Below are 22,936 nucleotides of genomic sequence, written 5' to 3'. Positions count from 1 at the left end.
GAGTATCTATATGAGAGACAGTGGCAGGTACATTTAGAGAAAATAAAAAGTTTTACTCACTTACCTTGAGATTGCAAAGACAGGCTTGAGAACAACTGTAACACAACCTGTGAAATGAGTAGCCCCCTCTTCCACAAAGACATTCTCGTCACTTTAAATGCAGAATCTTTATAGTCCAAATACTAGTATTCGTCTAGAATAAATTGAAAGTTGTGGATGGACAGGCTCCTGATTCAGGTTCAATTGTGAGAAACTAGACTGTCATAGCTACTGTGCAATGTGCCTTCTTAGGCAGTTAACTGGCAATACTCCTCAGCTCCTCCAGAGAAAAAATACAATGTCTCTTGAGTGAAGGTTTAAGTGGTTTTCAGATGACCTCATACTGAGAAGGTGTGACCAAAGACACAAAAACCCTATTGGTCCAGGGACACCATGTCTGGGCTCATTCGGCTCCTTAAATTTGAGGTTTAGTGAAACATAAAGCTGTGAACCCTGATCTCTTCAAACTTAAAGTAAGACAGCATCCTTTAACTCTATTGTATGTCTGCAGGATAGATATGCATTATACAACTTTAAACCGTGTGTATATTCACAGTGCTATGGCTTCTCCAGCTGACAAAAGTGATTGGTTTCATATTAACATAAAATGAAAACATCAAAATGTTTTAGAAAACACGCTGTATTTATGTCTTGTGTATTGAAATACATAAAGCATTTAAAAATTGTGACAAATGTGTTTTTTTCCTACTAAATATCCATAATAATTTATTAACATGCACAGTGTAATATGTGCACTAAAAACTAAAAATATGGATGAAATAAAAAACAATGACATGTTATCTTTTACTTTTTTCAGCTATTCAATATCTCTGCCTTTGTTGCAACAGAGATTTTGAACACTTAACTTTTGTTATTATCTACAGAATGACATACCAGTGTCATGATAGTCATTTGCATTTTGCTTGTTTAAAAATTATTTTTTTAGACCCTTGTACAATGTTTTAATGGCCAGGATATAATGTTTTAGGCTCATGTTGAATTACTGAATTTCTTCAAGCAACACTCACCTTGTTTCCAAACCAGTAGGAACATTCGTATTATGACTCGATTTGATGGCTTAGCAAAATAGGACTGATCACTATGGAGACAGTAAAAAGAACCCTCTTCACAATCGGTGTTTTACAGTAATTTATGTAAAGAACAGGTAATGATAAAAGAGATAAGCCTTTTCTGAATGTCCTGTCTGTAGAACACATAACATATGCATCAACATTTTAGCAGGAGAAATCAGTAACGGTCTGATATTCACAAGTTTACTATTAAAGAAAGGGCATTTATAGTATATGGACAAAGAAAAGGCCCACAAAAAGTTACTTTCATTGTTCCAACAATTGTTTGTTGTCAATTAGCTATCTGGGCACTACTTTTTTCAGCTTCCTTCTATTGTTGTTTTTGAAGTTCCATGGACTGTTTCTAACTAAAAGTATTGGGTTATGCCTAACTACAGTATGTTTACTCTAAATATTGACATTCCCCTGTGTCCAAGAAAAAAAAACAACTGATTTGAGTAAGACTAGGCAAACTCAGTAATTCAGTCTCTATGGCATAACCTAGCACTGGTGAAATTCCAAGTTAAATATCTGTAACCAATCATTTTTAGAGTTATTGGCTTTTGTAATAGTATTATTTACATTTTGGAGTACAATTCAAATGACATTCATCTTCCCAGCACAACACTACAGGTATTTCCTTCACAACCATATCATTACCAAAAATGACATACATAACTTTACAGGACTATTCTTAACATATTCTTCAGGATTTTTGCTCATGGAAAAGTATTGCTTTGAATCATTTTTTGGAAAGAAATCACTGGCAAAAACGTTTTGATTATGTCATGTTTAACTTCATCATATTGTCTTTAAATTTTCTGTAACAGCTGAATTACCAATCTAGACACATGAACCTTGAAAACAAAACAATAAGAAAAATGGTTTTAAAAAATTGTCTCCCCAGTCAGTACGCTATATATCACATTAAGGTCTCAGAATCAGAAAGACAAAATATCTAATTGGAACTCACTTATTTAATATTAGCCATAACTGTAAGAACAGATGTAATACATTTTGTGCGTGGTAGATTTTTAAACTAAATATTTTGACATAAATTAGCAGTGAAAGGAAAAAGTAATGTAAGCTTTACAGTATTCTAGCTGTTAACAGATGAAACATACAAGCAATTAAGAACTTTCAGAACAGAATTACAGACAAATGCAGAAAAATGCCTTATTTGAAAAAGGACAATATGCTTGAGAGAGACTGGGATCCAATTTTACCATGAATGGTTATTAGAGCGTGATTACAAGTACAAACTAAAGAATTTGTGGGGAAATGTTTACAATCCACCACTAAAACCACTTCAGGTCATTGATGTTTGGCACAAAACATTTCTCTCAAGCTAAAGTATAAGACATGCAGAGAGCATGAAGTTTAAAATAAAACTGTCAGCAGTAAAAAATCAAACACTAGTTACATTAGATACAGTACTGTATATGTAATATATAACAGTTTAGACCAATTTGGACTAGTTGTTGGAGATTTAGTTTAGACCTTTCCCAGAAGCCAGTTAGCGTACCCACCTGTCTTTAGACTGTGGAAGAAACCAGGGCACTTGGAAGAAATACAGGTACACACAGGGAGAATATACAAACTATATAGGATCACAGATCTAGAACTGAACCCAGGACATTAGTGCAGAGAGGCAGTAATGCTAACCACTGGGCCACCATTCTGCTCTACTGCTATCATATACAGTACAGTAAGTCAATATACTGTACAGTTTGAAAATCTACTCTGCACAAAACGTGTTACACCTATTTCAACAGTTAAGTATTGCATTATATTATATTAAAGCAGCTAGGGAACAATTTCCCCACATACTGTACCTTTAGATTTACTTCTAGTATGATTATAAAAAATTAACACTTCTTTCACAATTATATTCAGTTTTGAATGTAAAGGACACTTGTATGTCTAACTCTTGAATAAATGGTCATAAGAAAATTTTCAAAGGAAAAATAAATACATTACAACATTATAACAAATATAACTAACAGCAGCTAGAGATGCAGGAGTGTTGGATTCCAAAATAAACAGTTAACATTAAAAAAAAAACTTTCATCTTTTTAATGTAAACCAAGAAAAAATGCAATATACAGTAGGAGACTAAAAGTATGTCCTGTATGCGTAATATACCAAATTATTATTAGGCTACATAAGTTAAATAAAACATTATTAACAAAGTTTAGTTTACTAGCGCCACATAATGATTTTGTTTTCTGCAAACACAATTCACTGATTCAACAAATGACAAAAAGAACCACTTTCTAAATGTATTTCTGAAAAACACCAAGAATTGTTATTATTGCATATGAGCTCAAGAGGGTCTAAATTGTCCCAGTCTATGAACACCACTAGAAATCTACAATCTTCTATTTTCTTTTTGTCACCTTGCACATTTTAGCCAAGATTAACGGTAAAGCTATTACCAGAGTTTAATTACCAGACTCCTGTTGCGCAAAGTACAGACCTCAGTGCAGATCCTCTCAATGTGGCGCCCACATTTGTATCTACAGAGGATGAAGGCAGTTTCCAGAACCTTTAATTTCTTATGTGTCCTGTCAGAATAAAAAAGTACTTTAATAGCACTCCATAATGGTGACTTGTCTACAACCTCAATTAAATTTGTGAAAAGGTATGACATTGGAAGTGAAATGATTTTCTTTTATTGACACTTTATGAAGCAAAGTCATGAAGGCGTTCCAATAAAAATATAGGGCAGACAGTCTGGAAAACACTGTAGGGAATATTTCACTTGTAACTTGCATTTGACCATTTCTAAGAAGCCTTTCACAATTTGTATAGTAAAAATGAAGCAGTGAACCTAACAAGAGCTCCTTCCTAAAAAACAAATCCTAACATGATACAGAACAAAGTCATATTTGTATTTATATGATAATCCTTTGAGAAAAAGTGTAAAATTATTTTCGAACTTGAAGGTGATAAAATGTTTGAAAAGCATAAGGCCGTAGATGCTTATTTTGTAGAAAATGCTATTTTCTTTTGAAAAGTTATTTTTTTTAAGTAAGGGTACTACAGGTTGACCTTGGTCAATTCAGGTTGTGTTGTGATGTTTTCTCTGTGTTATTAGTAAACTACAGTAACAAAAATGTGTTATTCAGGCAAGAACATCTAAGGCATATAAAACAAAAAAAATATTTTTTTATTAGTATTTTATGTCATGCTTTCCTCATTTCTGTTGCAATGTGTGCTGTTGGTAAGTCACTGCATTGGTCTAAAATATTTGAGGTAAATCAATGGGATTTAATTATGAAGGGATTTCAGATTCTAAATTATAATAATAGCACCCAGCCCAGGGAATTAATTCCAGAATAAAGACTCCCAAGCATAAGTGCATTATTGCATTGCTTAAAGGTCCAAAGCACTTAGAAAGTTACAATTCATTTTAAATAATTAAAAAATGCATCACTATTTCTAAAAAAATACATTTGCGGTATAAGGGATTTTTATTTATTTTCTAGTTCTCAAGTTTGCTTATAACTCTATTATTTTATATTACAGGCACCTAGATATTGTGAGCATGTGTGTATTTTCTTAGACTAAGAAACTATTCAAATTAAGCATTAACTAACTTTGTCTTTGTGCTTGTTGTTTGCAGGCTCTGGTTCTCTGCCCTGTATTGGATAATATGGTTGGATGGATGTTACAGTTTGCTGTATATTTTGTGATATGAATTTCTACACCACAAACTTTAAAATGTGTCAAAGAAGAACGATTATCCACATTGTTTTCTGTTTAAATATTTAATATTGTGTGTACTGGACAAAGTATGTTCAAAAGTCATAATACTAATGTTATAAGAACGTTATTTTTCACAGCTTTTAAGAAAAAAAAACATGTTTCTCACTACCTGGGAATTGCCCCCAAGCATCAATCGTAGAGTACAATAAAATGTTTTATTTCTATGCACACGTGAGAGAAAGGTTTCTCAGTTTTACAGGAGAGGAAATTTGACCCTTCGAAGCATTTCGGCTTTCCGTTACCGATTAGTAATAGGGAGGTTTAATTAAAATGACTTTTTTTAGACATTTTTTTTTATTGTTGTTAGAGTTCATCCTTGATCTGTGCATAGTGCTGCCTCGCTCAGTAAAATAAGATGAATGCCCAGATTCACACAGCGGCACTTTTGAGTACTTCCTGTTCAGTGAAGTAAAAATGGCGACTCCCATGGAGCTGATCTGCTGGGGTAGTGATTGGGGTTTGCCATCCGTACACACTGATTCTCTTATTGTTATGGTAACTGCTTTCAATATAAATGCGCAAGCAAGCACCGAACACATAGTGAATTTAAAATATGTCTACAGAGAAGTGGCGAAAAACCGTGATGCGTTTGTGGCTACCGATACTCAAAAAGACTGATAACACCGGCAGATGTACTGTACAGTGAATTCAGATCTATGGCTGTTGTTGCTTGTACAGTAAAATAAATGATTAAATTCTGTATATTTTATCGACTCTGGTGAAATTAAAATAGTAAAGCCTGGCACAGTTTAGTTAGAGCTACTTTCAAGGTCACTGGTTTTATTTTTAATAGCGCATCTCTCCTTAACCTTCACTTAACAGTACTTCGACTCTGCTTTGAAAAAATAACAGTGCATAAAGTGCATGATTTGTCACTGTCCAAAATGACTTCATACCCCGTTTTTTAAAAACCGTGGAAATGTATATTGTTTCTGATTTCTAACGTACGTAAAGTGTTGTTTCAAGGTTTAACCTTCTTCTTTGTTTACCATATTAGCAGAACTCTAATACTTTAAAAATTAATATCTGCATAACCAAATTACTTGCTTTCTTTTAAACATCTCAGTTTTCTTCAAATTGATATGTTATTCATATTTTGTATTTTAATATAAGTGTTATGGGCTTTCTTTGAAGGTTTGTTACCCGTTTATTCACAGTTAAAATACGGAGACTGTTTATGCTCTTTACATATCTGGAATGCAGTAAATTCAAGCATAGCAATAAAAATGGAATATTAGCCTGAAATGTAGATTGTGCTTGTTATTGGGTACATTCTCTTGTTCTTCTAGGCCTACGCCAAATTTTCAGGAGCTCAGCTGAAAGTACTGCCTATTGACTTAACATGGAGGACCTTAACAGGTGAAAATATATAGTTTTTAGTAATATATTACTATATTAATTATATATATTATATACTATATATATTACTAATTAATACATTCATAGTATTAATTTTGAATTATGAAACCTAGGAGCTGGTTCTCCAGTCTTTGACCCGTCAGTTTTGAAATTATTATTTTTTATTTTGAAATAATTATGTGATCAATTTCCAATTCTCTCAGTCTAGTGAAAGCTGCACTGGTTTTCACTTAAATACAGTAGACATATACTGTATGTGATATCTGTAAGAATAAGTACAGGTTCATTCAGTCCTGAAAATGTTTCAGTGTGAAATGAACCTCTACTTGTTTTGTTTTTTTTTGAGGCGTGCTAGCTTCTACAGTTTCCCACTTTAGGTAAGATAATTAATTCTTTAATGTAAAGGTTATCAGTTGAAACAAGAATAGGAACTATTTGGGACACTCAAGGATTGAAGGTATAATAGCTAAATTATATATGCATACTGTTGGACTTGGCTTGTACTAACACCTTGTCTTTTATGAGATTGTCATCCTGTTACTGTTACATGCCATAGCAAATCAAGAGTTTAACTTCTGTTTTGCTTGCTACTGTATCTTTCATATGGGAATTTGAATCCTTCAGAAACACAGTAGAGGCCATTTGAACATAAGCTGAAGAGCAACATAATTTCCAATTTAAGTAAACAAGTCACTCTTCCAGTACAGTCTAACCAGTGACTTTAACTTGGACTGTCCTTGAATTAGTCCTTATTATTAAGGTGTTTCACTATCTTAAATGTGATTTTACTTTATTCCATGACATAAACTTTTCTTCACTCTCTCTTAGGAACTGTGCCAGCATTGGAGTTTGATGGGACCACTGTAACAGAGCCTGTGCACATTTTGAGCTATTTAAGGAAACAGGTTTCACATTTTTTAAGTTGGTTACATCTCTTTGCTTTCAGGCCACATGTTCTGTGATATTGATTTTTTGTTGTTTCCATTTATAATGTGAAGTACATTAAAACCCTGCTAATACGGAAACATTTTTTAAAATTTTCCATCAGTGTTTTTTCTCTCTACCTCTTAATTTGGAATATCTAGTTTTTATTTGGCTAAACTCACAGCTACAACCCGCATTTTAGAAAGGTATAGTTGAAGGCGGTGTTAGTGTGCCTGCTTTTGTCAGACCTTTCTGTTTCCACACTGTCAAACCGCAGTGAAAACAAGGATTCTAAGGCTTGAAGGAAGGATAGATGCTCCAATAACAGTGAGCTAATAGGCACATACTGTACTGTAGTACATTATATGGGGCTGCTATTATGTAGGAATCCGAAGATACCATCATCATCTCAAATCTAGTAAAACGCAGCAGTGCTAATTTTGCACCTCTGACTGTACAATCCTGTTTGCAGTCAGCTAATGATAAAGCACAGATTAAATTCAGTGATTTATGAAGTATTGGGCCTAGCTTACTCTTCATATGAGTGCCTCACTGGACATCCCTGCTTCGAAGGCACTGTAAGCAATAGTCAACTCTCCTGTGTCTTCCAAACCAGTATTCATCCTTTACATGGTTGTGAATTGTGAAACCCTTCTCCATGGGCAGCAGGTGTTTTTGTCCTTTAAGTAAAATACAAGCTACTTTTTTGATATCAGGTAATTCATGTTTTAACTGTAGAAAGCAGACTTGAAAAACCCTACTACATCTTTTCATTATTGCTCTACTGCTGTCCTAGACCCAGGGATGTGTCCTTAGGTCAAGAGCAGTAGATGCCTTGGACAGAAAGTGATCAAATTTTACATTATTATATTTAAGTTTTATTTAGCTACTATTGCTCATCTTTTTTTAAATTGTTTAAAAAAAAAGGATGAGTGGAAATCATTAAGATTCTGGATCCTAATATTTATTTAGCATTTGTTACCTAAATATATGTTTACATTTGGGCTAAAAGACTTTTTTTACAGGTTTTAAAAACCTTTTTAATTTTATTATTTAATAAAATTTGTATTTGAATGATTGAAAAAGAAAATATTAAAATATTTTTTAATTAAGGTATGTATAGATTTTGAGGCTACTCTAGTTTTGAGAATTTTGAAACATAATACAATTGCCAAACTTATACTAAAAATCATAGGAACATTAATGACTAAGCTTATAGAAAATGTCCATCTTGGATAAAAGCATGTTTTTCTTTTAACAGAGATACAATGCTGACTATGAACTCACAGCTAAACAAGGAGCTGATACACTGGCCTTTATTGCGCTGCTTGAGGAGAAACTGCGTCCGGCACTGGTAAGTACTGTATATTTCTATTGAAATACAGCCATCACCAGAGGGAAACACAAATACCACTGTAGTTGGAATGACCATATGCTACAGGAATACATGTACATTTAATAAGAGTAAAGAAGAAAATGCAGACATGCAACATTTTAGTCCTAAAAGATTGTGTTTTGATGTAAGTTGGTTTCTTTTACAAAACAGTGTCCTGCATTTTTATATGGTGCACATAAGCCCCTGGTTTTATTTGGCCAGGGCTTATTTGACCTGAAAGATGGGAGTCTTTAGTTTAAGTCTGTAATTCTCTTTCTTGCTGTCTCTCAGAAACAGATTTTGTACTGTGTTGTCCAGGAGAAAGAGTGTGTCTGTTATCTTCAAGCGATGAATATGTTTTTGTGGGTCAGATAAGCTGGATGACAAAGAAATGGACAATGGTTCTGTTTGATTGATATAAAGCTGATTGTGTGCAGTGATCAATAAATTAACAGTTTAACAGATTTCCTGGTGGCACTTTGTTGTAGGAAGGCCACAGAGGAAGGAAAGTACACTATATACTGTATACAAAAATATCCAAAATGTAAAATAACAAAGTTTAATGTTAATAAATAATTCAGCCTTCCCAACAGATAATGGTTTTCACAGAAAACCAACTACATTAACTTTAGAAATAATATCACGATATGATACAATACAATAACAAAGTTGTGCATTGCTAAACACATGACCTAGTGAAATTTTGACTGGTTTGAAAACTTCAAAACATTTTTCTAAAAGTTATAATATTTAAAACAAAAAGGAAATTACATCACACATAGTCCACACAATCTGTTATCATTGACTAATTTCAAAGTCTCCTCATATTGAAAATGGATTGAACTTCAGATTCATAAAAAATGATATATTTGTAAGATCTGAAGGATTCAAACAAGTCAGTGTGACAAGATTTTGAATCAAGCACAAAATAAGAGTGCCAAGTTAATGTGTTCTGTGATTTCCATCTCTTTTCTAGTTGCACACATTCTGGGTGGATGTTGAAAACTACTCCAATGTAACAAGGCCATGGTTTGCTTCCAGAACCCCATTTCCACTAAACTTCTTCCTACCTAGCAGGCTGTCCAGCGAGGCTCTGTCTCGGATTATGTTGACTAAAGGGGAACCTCCATTGCACAGCATCAGTGAGGTGGAAGCAAAAGTAAGGCATTTTGTTTTATAGTGTTTTATTTGGCAGCCCAGACTGATAATGCAGATTATTGACGGAGTCATGTGTCACATGAATAAATACTTGGAATACTTGGATAACATGTCTACTCTCGTGATGATCCTGGATAAATGAGGGACACCAAGTATAATGAAAGCAAGGGCGGAGTTGTGTAAATATGAAAATGACATCCTAGCATGCTTAGGGATATGTATAAAAATATTTCACAGGGCTGGTTGCTTATAATTATGGCTAGAATGACTGTAAGAGGATACCACAATGCCTTTGAAAGAGGGGTGATTGTAGGGGCATGTTTGGAAGAAGCTTCAGTGACCAAGACAATTTGCTGTTGTTTCACGACCAGTGGTTTCTAAGGTGATGTCAGATCAGAATGCTGAGGGAAAGATATCGTCCAAAGCGCAGGCTCCAAAATTGAAATGAACATGCATGCACGAAACAGGAAAGCAACTGCAGATAAATTACCTGAAAATCAGCCTGGGCCGCAAGCAGCCAGCTTCATCAACAATGATCTGCTGGGGAACTCCATAAATTGTGATGGCGTAGTCAGGTTGCAGTACACAAACCGCTCATCACACCTGGCATGTTTGCAAGTCCGGTAGTACAGAGAACACAGACGGTGGAGAAATGGGATTTGATGAGATGCATTACGGGTTCTGCCATGTTGTGGGACACATTTCCCTGGCATGGTTTGGTTGCATTAATTCCCTTAGAAGGCAACGGCAACACTTCACATCACAACTTAATTGTATTGAGCGATCATTTCCAACCCCGTCTTGCAGCATTTCTTGCTTGCCAGTAAGAGTGTCTTCCAGGATGAAAATGCCCCCATCCACAGTGCACATGTTTTAATAAGCACAACACTGATGTTACCCATTTGTCATGGCTTTCTCAGTCACCAGATGTTAACCCAATAGAACATTTATGGGATATTCCAGAATGACACCAGAGAAGTGTTTCCCCCTCCATCGGCCAGGCATGAGTTGATTGATTTTCTCATGGGAGAGTGGCGCAGTGTCTCTCCTGCAAGATTCCGTATGCTGATAGACTGTACGTCATGGTGCATGAATTTGCATGAACTGGCTGAATGCGGTGGCCCAGCCCTCTCTTAAGTGCCTTTACATTGATGTTTCCATTCTTTTGAATTTCCATGCCGGCTTACAGTTTTGGTAGTTCAGTAATGGGGTGCAGTGCCCATTCTGGTCTGGCTGCAAAGCAATGTGAGTAGAAGACAGTTATTTTTAATGGTCTCTTGGTAATCTAAGAGAAGGTGAAAGCTATTGTGGTTTAACAAAAATGTCACTGAATGTGATCTCAGTGCCCTGGATTTCTCATTAAATTACAAGGTAGTCTCTGACTGTTCTGAGTTTAAGATCATTGTGCGACCTCATATAAATAACTCGTATAATAACTTTTTTCATTTACATATACAACCTTTACTCATATGGTGGATAAGTGATTAGGAGAGAATACTTGGAAACCTGAAAAATTAGAGTTTAACTGGCTTTGTTTTGTCTTTTGTCTTTATAAGTTTCTATTTATATTTTTAAAATAAATAAATGTCAAAGTCTGAAGCGGTTCTCAGGTTTGGTCCATCTTGAGCATTCCAAGTTGATTCTCACCTTAAGTGTAAGTTATTTTCCATTTTTTTCCTGACAATCTAGCTGGCCATGGGAGAAAATCTTTTTTTTTCCCTCCAGGTCATTCTCAAATACTGTATACCATTCATGAAAAAAGATTGTTTATTTTTCCAGAATACTTAAAAGAGATGAATAGTATGTAAATTATATCGCTTTGCTTTAACAAAACATGTCCAAAATTAAAATCACAAACACAGGACCAATAGGCTCTCAGTATAAAAAATATAAAAAAATAACATTCAGAATTGTATGTATTGTACATAATGACTATAATGTGCACACGTTGCATAAAAAGTGTGTAGTTGGAGAAACTGTTGTATTCAGATCAAATAACGATCAGTGGAAAATACCTGCACCAATAATTGTCATTCTCTCTACCGTTAGCTCCCACCTTAATTCATGCTATATTTTAACAACTGGAGCTCTGTCTCAAAACCCAACTCACAAATTTACTGTAACCTCAGCTGAAACCCTAACTATTTGTCTGTTTTTTACCTGATAAGAGTAATAGTTAGATTGCTCTGCAATACTTCTGTCATTACATTTTTTTACACTTTCACATCACCATGCATTTACTGCACTGTGAGTAAAATTGAAAAGCATATGCACGTCATATATGATATACTGTATAGTATTCATAATTAAAATGTTGTATAAGGAGATGTGAGCCCTAACAGTTTTTACAGGGTTACTTCAACCATTCCTAATATGTTGGAACAGTTTGTTAGCTTTGTATAATTATTGGTAAGGAAACCAAATCTGAACTGAAGTCTTCAAATAAAGTATAAAGAAGGCGGTAATTTGAAACATGCTATAATTACATAAGCACCAAAGCTTTGCCTGGTCTGTGGCAGGATGTACCACACCAATATCGTAATGTTAAATACTGGCCTGTCTTTTCCTCGTGTCTCTCATTAGATTTACAGCGAAGCCAAGGAGTGCCTGAATCTTCTTTCGCATAGACTGGGGACATCCCAGTATTTCTTTGGAAACATGTGAGTACAGTCTTGAATGAGAACAAAATGCAGAGTGGAGCAAATCACAAATGAAATGTTATCACTTTCAGTTCAGAAGGCAAATTTTGCTTATAAAGAGCCTATGCTGTAAAATAAATGCAGCTAAGTGTAATTATATAATTTGTAGCTACTTTGCTGCATCATTATTGGCTTTCATCTGTGTAAACCAGACTTAGAGTCTCTTATCTAGCTAACATGTTGTTACTTTTGGCTGGATTCAAATGACAGCCTTTAATAAAGAAGTTGAATTAAAGTATGGTCTCGACATCTGCAAATTTAACATGCGGACATTTGCTTATTTGTGATTCGATCTGGCTGATGAGGTCTTGGATGAAAGAAGAGCAGAGTGGGATGAAACCAAGTTGAAGGTTATTGACAGTAACTTATAAATCAGCAGCACAACAGACTAGGATATTGAGACCACTTATTTGACCACTAAGTGAAGTGTTTGATTTTCTATTTTGTTATGTCCCTAGGCCAGCCAGCCTTGATGCCTTTGTTTTTGGATATATTGCACCACTTCATAAAGCAGACCTTCCTAATGGACAGCTACAAGTGCACCTGAAGCAGCTGACCAACCTTGGCCAATTTTGTGATGCCATAATTAAAACTTACTTTGTAGAAACCGCCTCTGGTAAGACATTTCTTAGTTCCCACTTGAGTCCTTTTGTTTCTCTTTCACTGTTTATCCTGACAAAATCTATTGGATCAGATTTGTCATTGCTTTGGAGTTATTCCATCACCTTTACTGCTGATTACGATAGGTTTTATCCTTCAGAAACTACAAAATCACATTTAAAACATTGAACAGTAAGTGCTGAAGATCAGAGGAACTGAACATTAAGAACTGAATTTGAACAAAAGTTTCACGTCAATATGTTTTTGTTTAAATACTGTATTGTACATTCATTTAACCTTCTAATCACAGTACAAATTGCTTCACTATGAGGCAAAAATGAGCTTTGACTTTGATGTCCGAATGCTTAAGGAGGGCGCTTTATGTTTTGCCTTAAACCCTGCTGAAAATTACGTTGCATTTTATATTTTGATCGTTCATAATCATAGATGGTCTTTTTTAACACAAAAAGCACAGCTTATTTTAAATACACCTCCTCTCCAGATTATGTATGACCTGACTTAAAGAAATTCGACTCCATGTAAAGACCTCCCATGGGTCCCAAAATGAAATATTTAAGGAGCGTTTATGTTACTGGAGTGAAAAGCAAGCTGTGCAGCAACTTTCAGCACCTAAATGACTTTAGAATTTTTATTTTTACTGTGTGTTTTATTTACTGAGTCATGCAGTGTAGGTTAATGAAATGTACTGCATTTATACATTTGTTAAAAGGTAATTCTCTAATTGATGTATGTACTGTACTGTATATTTTTAAGTGTATACTATATTGGTGGTAATTATCAACTTTTTTTTTCATTCATCATTATTTCAGTCCTCTCCTTGCGTATTACGGGGGAGAGTTTCCTTTCATTCTCTTTTACTCAACACCATTGACCTATGCTGCTACATTCTCTCTCCTGCTCTCTAACCCCTCCATGATTAGTACACACCTGTTAACCATTAAAGGACAGTAAACCCTGATGAGCTTGCAATTCTGCTCTCCTGTCCCTCCTTCCTGACTCCTAGAAACAGCTAGAGCATACATGTATAAGGGAAGATAGCGGCAATATAAGGCATGGTAATTCTCTATATGAATTTACACGATGCTAAGAAAGGGTCTTTCCTGATTTACCTAAAACCTAAACTGATTCCTTAAGCCACCTGGGTAGTAGTTGTAATGTGAACATTTCTTTTGCTTCCTGTTTGATGAAGTATTTTTGTAATTATCAGCTTGATATTTGGCAGAAGCAGCTTCCTGTGCCACAGAATTTAGCTGTCCAATATTTGTTACAGAGTAAAGTTTGTTACAGAGGGTCCACCAGCAAGAGTGAACCTATTTTAAGAAATTCTGAGTCTGGGATTACAAACTGCCCGCATTAACTTGCTTTGTAGCTGTCATGTGGCTTTGTTTTATATCTTGTTCATTCTTCTTCGTGCTGCTTTTGTGAATGCACCTCTTCTCCTGTCTTCTTTATATTTTGTCTTCAGGTTTATCTCCAGCCAGCCAGGATGCAGTAGATGCAAATCTGCAAAAGCTGACACAGCTTGTTAATAAAGAATCCAACTTAATTGAAAAGGTCATGCCTTGCTTTGCATTCTGTCTCTTTCTGTTCTTATGCAAATCCTTATGCAAAATTGTTTTTATTTGCAAAGTCTTAAGTCTTAAAAATGTATAAGAATGGATAAATAGTGTGAATGGAGTGAAACCGTGTGTCTATCCATAAAATGGTAAAATATGGATATAATAATTTGAGATAATTAAGAGTTTTTTCAATATCTTAGATATCAATGCAGTAAATGGAACATTTTTTTTAGAAAAATGCACCCAGTGTTTTCTGAATTTAATCTGGAGTCTAGTCTAGAATGACAGTGTTATCTTGATTATCTTTGTTTAGAGTAAAAGATTAACCAAAGACCTGTAAGTGGCTTTTGTGAAAACTTTCTTAAGGATGATATACTATAGATAGGCCTTCTATGCCAGTGCTGAGAGCAATAAATGCTGATCAGCTGTAACTTTGTATATCCTTCCCTTAATTTCAGAAGGAAAGGAATAATTTTCAAATTACATGTGTAACACCCATATGCAATGCCCACTGGTGGCAATGGCCATGCAGCTTGCAGAGGCCTGACTTCCTAATCAAATGATATCACGCTTGGGATTTCACACTGTACTACAGTAAGGACAGACCTGCAATGACTATTCTAGTGGCTGTCCGTGCTCTTCTTTAGACGTCTCGGGTGGTGTCGTGTCAACTAATTACACTAGGTTCACCATTTCTACCCTGATGTTCCAGTGCAGCCACTATTGTAAATACATTTTTGCCATGCTGATATATTAGAAGCTATGCAATATTTAATGGCTACAAAAAAAGAGGGAAATAGATTAGGGAAATGTTAAAAATGTGAGTGGGAAATGTGTAAGTGAAAACATGCCATCTTATATATCAGGTTAACCGGCATTATCTGGATCAGTAATGGTTATGGTATGCTCATTACTGCCCCATGTCTATTTGCTGCCAGCTTTCAGGGAGAATTATAACAGTTGTATGGTAGCAGTGTAATTCGTTGTGTGTAAATTATACATTCTTACAGCCCTATCTGATTTAATTGGTTTACATGTTCTGAAACAGGCTCCAAGAGACAAAAGTACTCAACTACAAATGAATTTAATTTAGTTTCAAATAGTGGATAAATGCAAAATTTCAGCTAGAGATAAGTTATACTGACACATGCCTATACTGTAAATAATGTTGAAGAAGCATGCCTAACAATTTTCATGTTAATGAGGTGTAAAATTCTAGCATAGCTAGCATATAGATTGTGGATACTTGTAAAAAAGGTCAAATTTTCCTCCAAATGATAGGTATCAATCCTGCTTAATAAAACAATACATATTTTCACATTAAATTATATATTTTGTCAACATTGGCATGGTGCACAATTAAGTCTGTATATTTCTTAGTAAGAGTGTTTAAAAAATAGTTCAGGTGGGTAGCTGCGTCAGCATACGTAGGCTGCAAAGAAAACACAATGTTTCGGCTGTGGAGCCTTCTTCGGGTGAAGCTGTGTTTTCTTCTCTTTTTAGCATGGAATAAACCTATTACTTGTTCCTGTTTAAAAAATAAGCACACTCAGATATTAACCTCAATAGTTGGTTAAGTTTGGAATGTGGCATGAAAATGATGCTTTTAAAATCATGAATTCATTATGGTGCCAAATCTGTTACTACTAATTGTAAAAAAAATAATAATAATAATTGCTTACACTTATATAGCGCTTTTCTGGACACTCCACTCAAAGCACTTTACAGGTAATGGGGGCCCCCCTCCACCACCACCAATGTGCAACATCCGCCTATATCCACCTCAATATAGAAGAGTGGTTGAGTTTTAATACCTGTTTTTTACCTACTGCTGTAGTTTTTATGTTGTATTTGTGCATTCAGATATATCTTTGCTCTTTTATACTGTAGATGGATGACAATCTTCGCAGCAGTCCTCAGCACAGGCCCAGGAGGTCGGACCTGAAACCTTCCCTCATCTCTGAAGAAAGAAATTCTTCAATGCCGGCATGATCCTGGCTGCTTAATGAATACAGTTTAAATGAATGCAAGATCTGGTACACCTTCGGACGTTAGCAGGCAAAGAGAGTATAGATCCCAACACTACCCTGACAGAGAGGACTGCTTCTGTATACTTCTTTTGTAACAAGGCATTCCAGCTTTCCTGAAACTAAAGCGCACAGTGAACCAATTTTGCTTGGCAGGCGTCAAGTTGCTTGCATTGTGCAGAGATTGCCTTAATATTATCTGCTTGCAAATTGTGAATTACTGTAGGTTATACATTCTAAGTAGAGGTGCATGATGGAGTTCAGCGGCCAAATTCTTGTTAAAAAATACTGATGGTCCATTGGTTATCTTGAAATAATGGAAAGCAACAGTTTAGGGAACTACAGCAACATGAGTGCATGTAAAACACACTGATCTGCCGGTAGAGCAGCTGAGAACAGTGAAAAGAGTGCATTCTCATTGAGTACTCTAAAAATGAAAGCATCTAAGTAGAATAAAGTGTCCTGGAGCTGTGATGACCTACTGTAAAAAGCATGAAGGAAAATTGCTCTGAATTGGAAGAGTGGATGAGGTGGCAGATGGCAGAAAGAGATTCTATTACAAGATACAGGGGAATCTCATGAAAGATTGTAATGAAACAGTTTCCAGTTTTAATGGTTTCCAATTTAATTGGTGAGTTCTCATGATTTAAACATACTGGGTTTCCAGTGCTAGTGAATGAAATGTCAGCAGTAGATTGCAACAGTGAACATTCACCAGGTAATGTTGCAGATCATATCCTGAGTATAATTCAGTTCAACAGTTATTATCTCTTGGGGGAGCTTTGTTTTGCAGCAGAGTCCAACACAACAACACAAGATACAAACATCACCAACAAAGAGTTCAGTACAACTGTGTTTCAGAAGATAAAAGAATAATGTTATTTTTTTAGAGGGAATTAATGATTTTGTAAGTCTATTTCCATTACACCTTGGGGCACAGTGTATGGGGGAGGGGAAGATCCACACATTCCATAATGCTCTGTAGTTCTTCCAGTATAAATACTGTGCAGTATGTAGATTGAAAGCAATTACATCTTTGGAAAGTTCATCCCTAAAGACCTTTAATCAAATTCTAGTAGGACAGTTACATTGTTGTTCTTTACATTGATACTTTGGACATGTCCAAGCATTTGTTTGATTATTTCAGTGGGAAATTGTTTCAGTGGGAAAGACAAAGACATGTTGTATTGAAGGCAGATGTTTGATAACCTTTGAGATTTTCAGTCTGTTTATATAGAGAAAATGAAATTGGCTACATCCGAAAAGTTTATAAAATGAAGATTAACTTGTTTACTGGCTGGCGAAACTATTATAGTGAACATTTTATTAAACTTTCACATATACTTAGGTAACATCCGTTCTGCAGGTGATTCAAGATTTTATGTTTTTGAGAAGGACTGATATGAATGAAAAACATTTGGAAATTTGATGCTGTATTTACCTATAAATGTAATTGTGAAGTTTTGTGTTAAACTTACAGGTACAGGAAAGTGAAATATTTTCAAAATTTTAATATATTAAAATGTTATAAACAGACTTGAAATTTTAGTGTTTAGCGCTGTACTTAAGAAAACCATGTTAATCATAGTAAAGCTTGACAGTTACTCAAAGGCACTGCAAAGGCAGTGATAATATAAAGTTTTTACATTTCCAAAATTGTGTAACATTTACCCATTTTCCTCAGGAACAATTAAGATGTGGAGGGGTGCACTGTGATGACTAATATTCTGTCTGCTGTAATCACTGTGCATGGCAAGAACATTATATTATGCATTCAGTGCAAACCTCTTTTTAAGTTATGTGATACAGGTAGATTTATTTAAGGTAACACCTGAAATATCACAGCCTTAAGATTTTCTTTACTACATTTTGGCACAGAATGATTCATTGTAGTGATTTTATCCTTTTTCCACTTCAAGATAATGAAAATGTATATTCTTGACTCATTAATAGCTCCCATGTTGAAAGTGTGTTTGCTTTGCTGCTGTTTGTTGAAAGAAAATGCATGAAAGCTTTGTTTTGGTATCAGTTTGTGTTTTGGTATCTATAATATTGATTCATTAATCAAGAATCTTAAGCATGTTGTTTTATGTTTGTTTGTATAGAGAGAGTAATTAAACATTCTCACAGGATTATAATCTCAGCTATCCTCAGCTATCTCTTAAATAAATATTTGTATACACATCCACTATATAAGTAACTGTTGGTTGCAGTCAGGCTAGGTAATATATTTACAATAGAAATTGTAAAGGGTGTGCAATTCCTGAGAGCATATGTACAGTCGGAGATGCTGTTATAGTTGCCTTTTGTGGTACTGGTCTAATGATCAATCTTATTCTTATCTAGTGCCTTATAGTTCAAGGCATTTTACTTAAATGACACATAGAAAAAAAGTACAGTAAACATAAAATAATAAATCATGCATACATGTGAAATATGAAATATAATATTTCAATAGAATTATAGAAATAGGATATGAATTAAAGAGCATTAAAAACATGATGTTTAAAGTTGAATTTAGGGATAGTAACTCTTGAAGGTCAACAAGACAATTTTATAATTTATTTACATACTGTTGTTTCTGAAGTACCTTATTGGATAAACCAGCTAACAAGGCTTTTCAGTACTCTATCCTTGAGGAGAGAAAAGTATTAACTAATTTTGCAGCATTAGTAAGAGAAAGAATTTGTAATAAACATATATCACCAAAAGTGAGATTTAGGTGGGGAGAAGCAATTAAAATAATCTCTGCCTCTGTCAATTCTTGTTTAATTGGAGATCATTTTGACCCATCCAAAACTGCAAGACATTCGACTTAGGTTGAACAAGCATTGTTCAACATCGGAATCATTGCTTTGTTTCCATCAATAAACCTAATATGACTTGTTCTTGGTATTAGCAATACTTAATAACATTCAAATTTTAATACACATTTTTTTTTAAAAGATCAATTTGTTTATTTGCTTATGTTGCTTTCTGGTTTCATGAAGCTGAATGCTACTGTTACACGTTTGCAGGGATGAAAAGCCTACAGGTGTTCTTGGGTAAATCTGTCAAAGTAATGGTTATGGAGTACAGTGACTTTTCTGTTTTAAGAACAGACAAAATGTAGTTTGGTTTAATTTAATATGCTGACATGAGAGTTTATATAGACATTTTTCATTGTTTTTCTTTATTGTTTAATTGTAATAATAATAATAATAATAATAATAATAATAATAATAATAATAATAATATGATGGAGACTTGAATAGGGGAAAAACCAGCAGTTATTTGATCTAATTATTTCATAATTGAACATGTTTTTCTGAACCAAGCTTCAGTTATTAAGCAAAGTGTGCTCACACATGTGCCATTTACATTTTCATTCAGCTTCCTGTATCACTGTTATTTCCCAGTGTGGTTGGAAATGGTGTTATACCTCTGTACATACAGCGTGTATTATTCTCTTTGCATATGAGAAAATACTCTGTGGGTAGTGGTTTATGATGTGTGCTGAGGAAGTCTGTGATGATGCTATTTCATTCATCTGAGGATATATAATAGGAGTGACCATATGCTTTTCAGGTTGTGCCTGGTTCTTGACTAAAGGCAGAGTCAAGTACAGAAGAAGTATATCATTTGAAGTTCTTTTGGAAGCTCAAATGATTATGTAACCATCGAGCAAAGTCTACCACTCAGCACAGAAGTAGCATGCAAGGTGGGCTGACATTTCAAAATAATTTAAAATAGTCCAATAAAATATCAAGATTCGCAGACATGCTACAATCAGACAAAGCCTTTCTTAGGACTTAGGTGTGGTACCAGAAGACACTTAGCTGAGCACTGCTGGAGTTGTGTGGACTTGATTGTCCTAGCTTGGTGAGGAAATCCCCAGCTTCCTACTCCACAGTGATCTATGAGTAGGAGGATTTGTGTAAGCATGAACCAAGTACTAAATTACACTTCCAATCAACGCTAACACTTCTGCAGATTATACTGGCAGGTCCACACTGAGTAGGACGGCATGTTTAGTTCTTAACCTGCCGCACTGGTACGAGAATGATAGCTTTAATTTTCTGACTAATGCAGTATGTCTACTGTTGAGCATCCTGTATCATTTTTAACATTACTTTCACTAGTATGGGAAAGATGTGCCCTAAATGAATTTTTAACCTGTCATTATTGATGTCTATGCAACCAAACAAAAAAAAATGTTTTTGTGGAGATTTCAAGATGATTAGAGTTGCCTAGGTTTGATTTATGAATCTGTTTGTTTAGACTGGTTATTTTTCAGCTCCCAAGGATAATAAATCAAGAAACATATAAAAACAAGTCATCCGTTGTCCTTTAGATCTACTGAGAGCTGCAACAGATGTGAAATAAAAGCCATAATTGACGCCTGATTCATTTTGCAGATCTGAAAGGAAAATTCAGAAGCAGGGATTCTCATCTGTTATGCATGTAAAATTTCACAAGATGAAATAGCAGCTAATATTCCACTGAAATGAATGTAGTATTTTTATAAATATCATAAGAATTATGAAGTGTCGTTAATTAAAAAAAAAACATTACTTTAACATCCTGCAGACAGACTTCTGCTAATAAAACCTAATTTCCAATCCATGAGTCATGTAACGTGCTGTGTTACCTTGTAAGAGTGTTTATGTTTGCCTCAGTTACTCAGAAGGGAAAAAAAAACTACATATTTTTTATGTCCCATTTCAGGGTTAGATTAAACAACTGTGGAAAAGTACAAAAATACAGATCAGTCAGGACTTATCAACTTAGTTTAAAGCAAAATGTCAAAATGTGCATAGAATATATTAGTATTGTGTATCAACATAAAGAAGTAAAAATGCTTTGAAAAGAGTAGAAGTGCCTAATTTCTGATTTCTTCTCAGCAGTGTATTTAATAGGTTAGAATATTTGAATGTATCATTTGCAATATGTTTTTTGATTGTGCATTAAAATATCAGACTATTTTTGCAGTATCAGTTACAAATATTGTTTTTTCTTTTACGTAATACAGATGTGTTGCTAATTCACTTTGTTAATTTTTTCTTAAATAAAATATCAAGATTCGCAGACATGCTACAGCCAGGCGAAGCCTATCTTAGGAGTTAGGTGTGGTACCAGAAGACACTTAGCTGATCAGTGCTGGAGTTGTGTGGACTTGATTGTTATATTTGTTGGTTATATGATTTTCATGAATTATTCACATTGTTTGAAATAAATATTGGAAAACCCCATCATAACTTATACTGGTGTGTAACTGTATAGTAATGTACTCGTGTTGAAAAAAGTCAGAAAACCCCACAAACAAGCAACAATTGAAAGTGGCTGCATTTAGGAGTTGAAAAAGACATATTGTCTTTTTCAGGAACATATAAAAAATTTGGTGATGTTGATGGGTCACAGACTTGAGGCAGACAATGCATATAATGGGTATGCATCCAAATACTAACATTACAATCATTTAATTTGTCCCAATACTTATGCTCACCTGAATTGGGGAGGATTGAACACAACAAATGACATTATTGTAACATGGCTAAACATGTGTGTAAAATAATACCCAGAAACAAAAGCTGAAGCTCTGTACTTTTTATTTCATACAGTATGACTGTTCTGATCTGAAATTCAAATGTCATTAATACACAGGAAAAATAATAGATTTCACTTCACTGTCTCAAGATTTGTTCATTTTTCAGTGTATATGTGGGTAACTATATAGTAGTGGAACTGAAAATGATATAAATCTGTAAATACAATTCAGTACAATTTAAATATTTGTGAAATGTCCTATATGCTACCTTATGAATGTGCTCTATACAACAGTTTTGTTGTCAGTGGCTTTCTGTAATCTAAGACATTTATAATTAGTGGGGTTATTATCAAAGTAATCAAAGTGTGGTTGAAACTTGGTTTTCAGTGGATTATTATGAGATATTCCAGATGTTGTCATTTGTTTTTATGTAATGAATGTTCATTTAAAAATGCTTGTAAGTCTCATTTTGTATAATTAAATGTCCATATAATAAACACTTCTATTTAAGGTAAGCAGGTATTTCAGTGCTGTTTTAAAACTTTATTTTAGATTGTACATTAAAGGCATTAAGGCTCATTTGTATTTTTTAGATTATAAATATCTGTTTAAATATAAACAATAAAATGGTGTTCTATTGTACATTATGGGTAACAATTCAAATATATAGAAATTGTTTAATCTGTGCTATAAGAAACCGGTCTTTAATCATTTTAACTGTCATGCATTATTTTGCACATTTACGTAATTTAAGAATAAAATGATATAGATATACAGAACATGTTCTGATTCTGAGTTATGTTCCAT

The 22,936-nt window shown here is 34.4% G+C and overlaps 2 protein-coding genes across 3 annotated transcripts in view; one reads left to right on the top strand and one right to left on the bottom strand.

Moving 5' to 3' along the window:
* thbs4a (thrombospondin 4a) overlaps nt 1–310 on the bottom strand; it is a 28,946-nt gene extending 28,636 nt beyond the window's left edge. Inside the window, exon 1 of the mRNA XM_088912025.1 lies at nt 65–310. Coding sequence (XP_088768151.1) covers nt 65–143 — 79 coding nt within the window. The 5' untranslated portion in view covers nt 144–310. The remainder of the gene's footprint in view (nt 1–64) is intronic.
* Nucleotides 311–5,288: 4,978 nt separating this feature from the next.
* On the top strand, nt 5,289–21,841 carry mtx3 (metaxin 3). Of its 2 annotated transcripts, XM_088912176.1 has the most exons (9): nt 5,289–5,375; nt 6,170–6,239; nt 7,068–7,144; nt 8,425–8,517; nt 9,515–9,697; nt 12,280–12,356; nt 12,854–13,011; nt 14,482–14,570; nt 16,466–21,841. In XM_088912176.1, exons 1-9 carry the CDS (start codon nt 5,295–5,297, stop codon nt 16,565–16,567), a joined length of 930 nt encoding a protein of 309 aa, XP_088768302.1. In that variant the 5' UTR covers nt 5,289–5,294; the 3' UTR covers nt 16,568–21,841. The 2 variants fall into 2 exon arrangements, with proteins under 2 accessions (XP_088768302.1, XP_088768303.1); XM_088912177.1 differs by lacking the exon at nt 14,482–14,570 and having other exon boundaries at nt 5,295–5,375; nt 16,466–16,541.
* Nucleotides 21,842–22,936: the final 1,095 nt, after the last annotated feature.

Source organism: Atractosteus spatula, chromosome 3 (genome assembly GCF_055471065.1).
Source record: "Atractosteus spatula isolate fAtrSpa1 chromosome 3, fAtrSpa1.hap1, whole genome shotgun sequence".
In the NCBI taxonomy this organism is placed as follows: domain Eukaryota; kingdom Metazoa; phylum Chordata; class Actinopteri; order Semionotiformes; family Lepisosteidae; genus Atractosteus; species Atractosteus spatula.
Note: the sequence above shows the minus strand (reverse complement) of the source record. Positions and strands in the feature narration are given on the sequence as shown.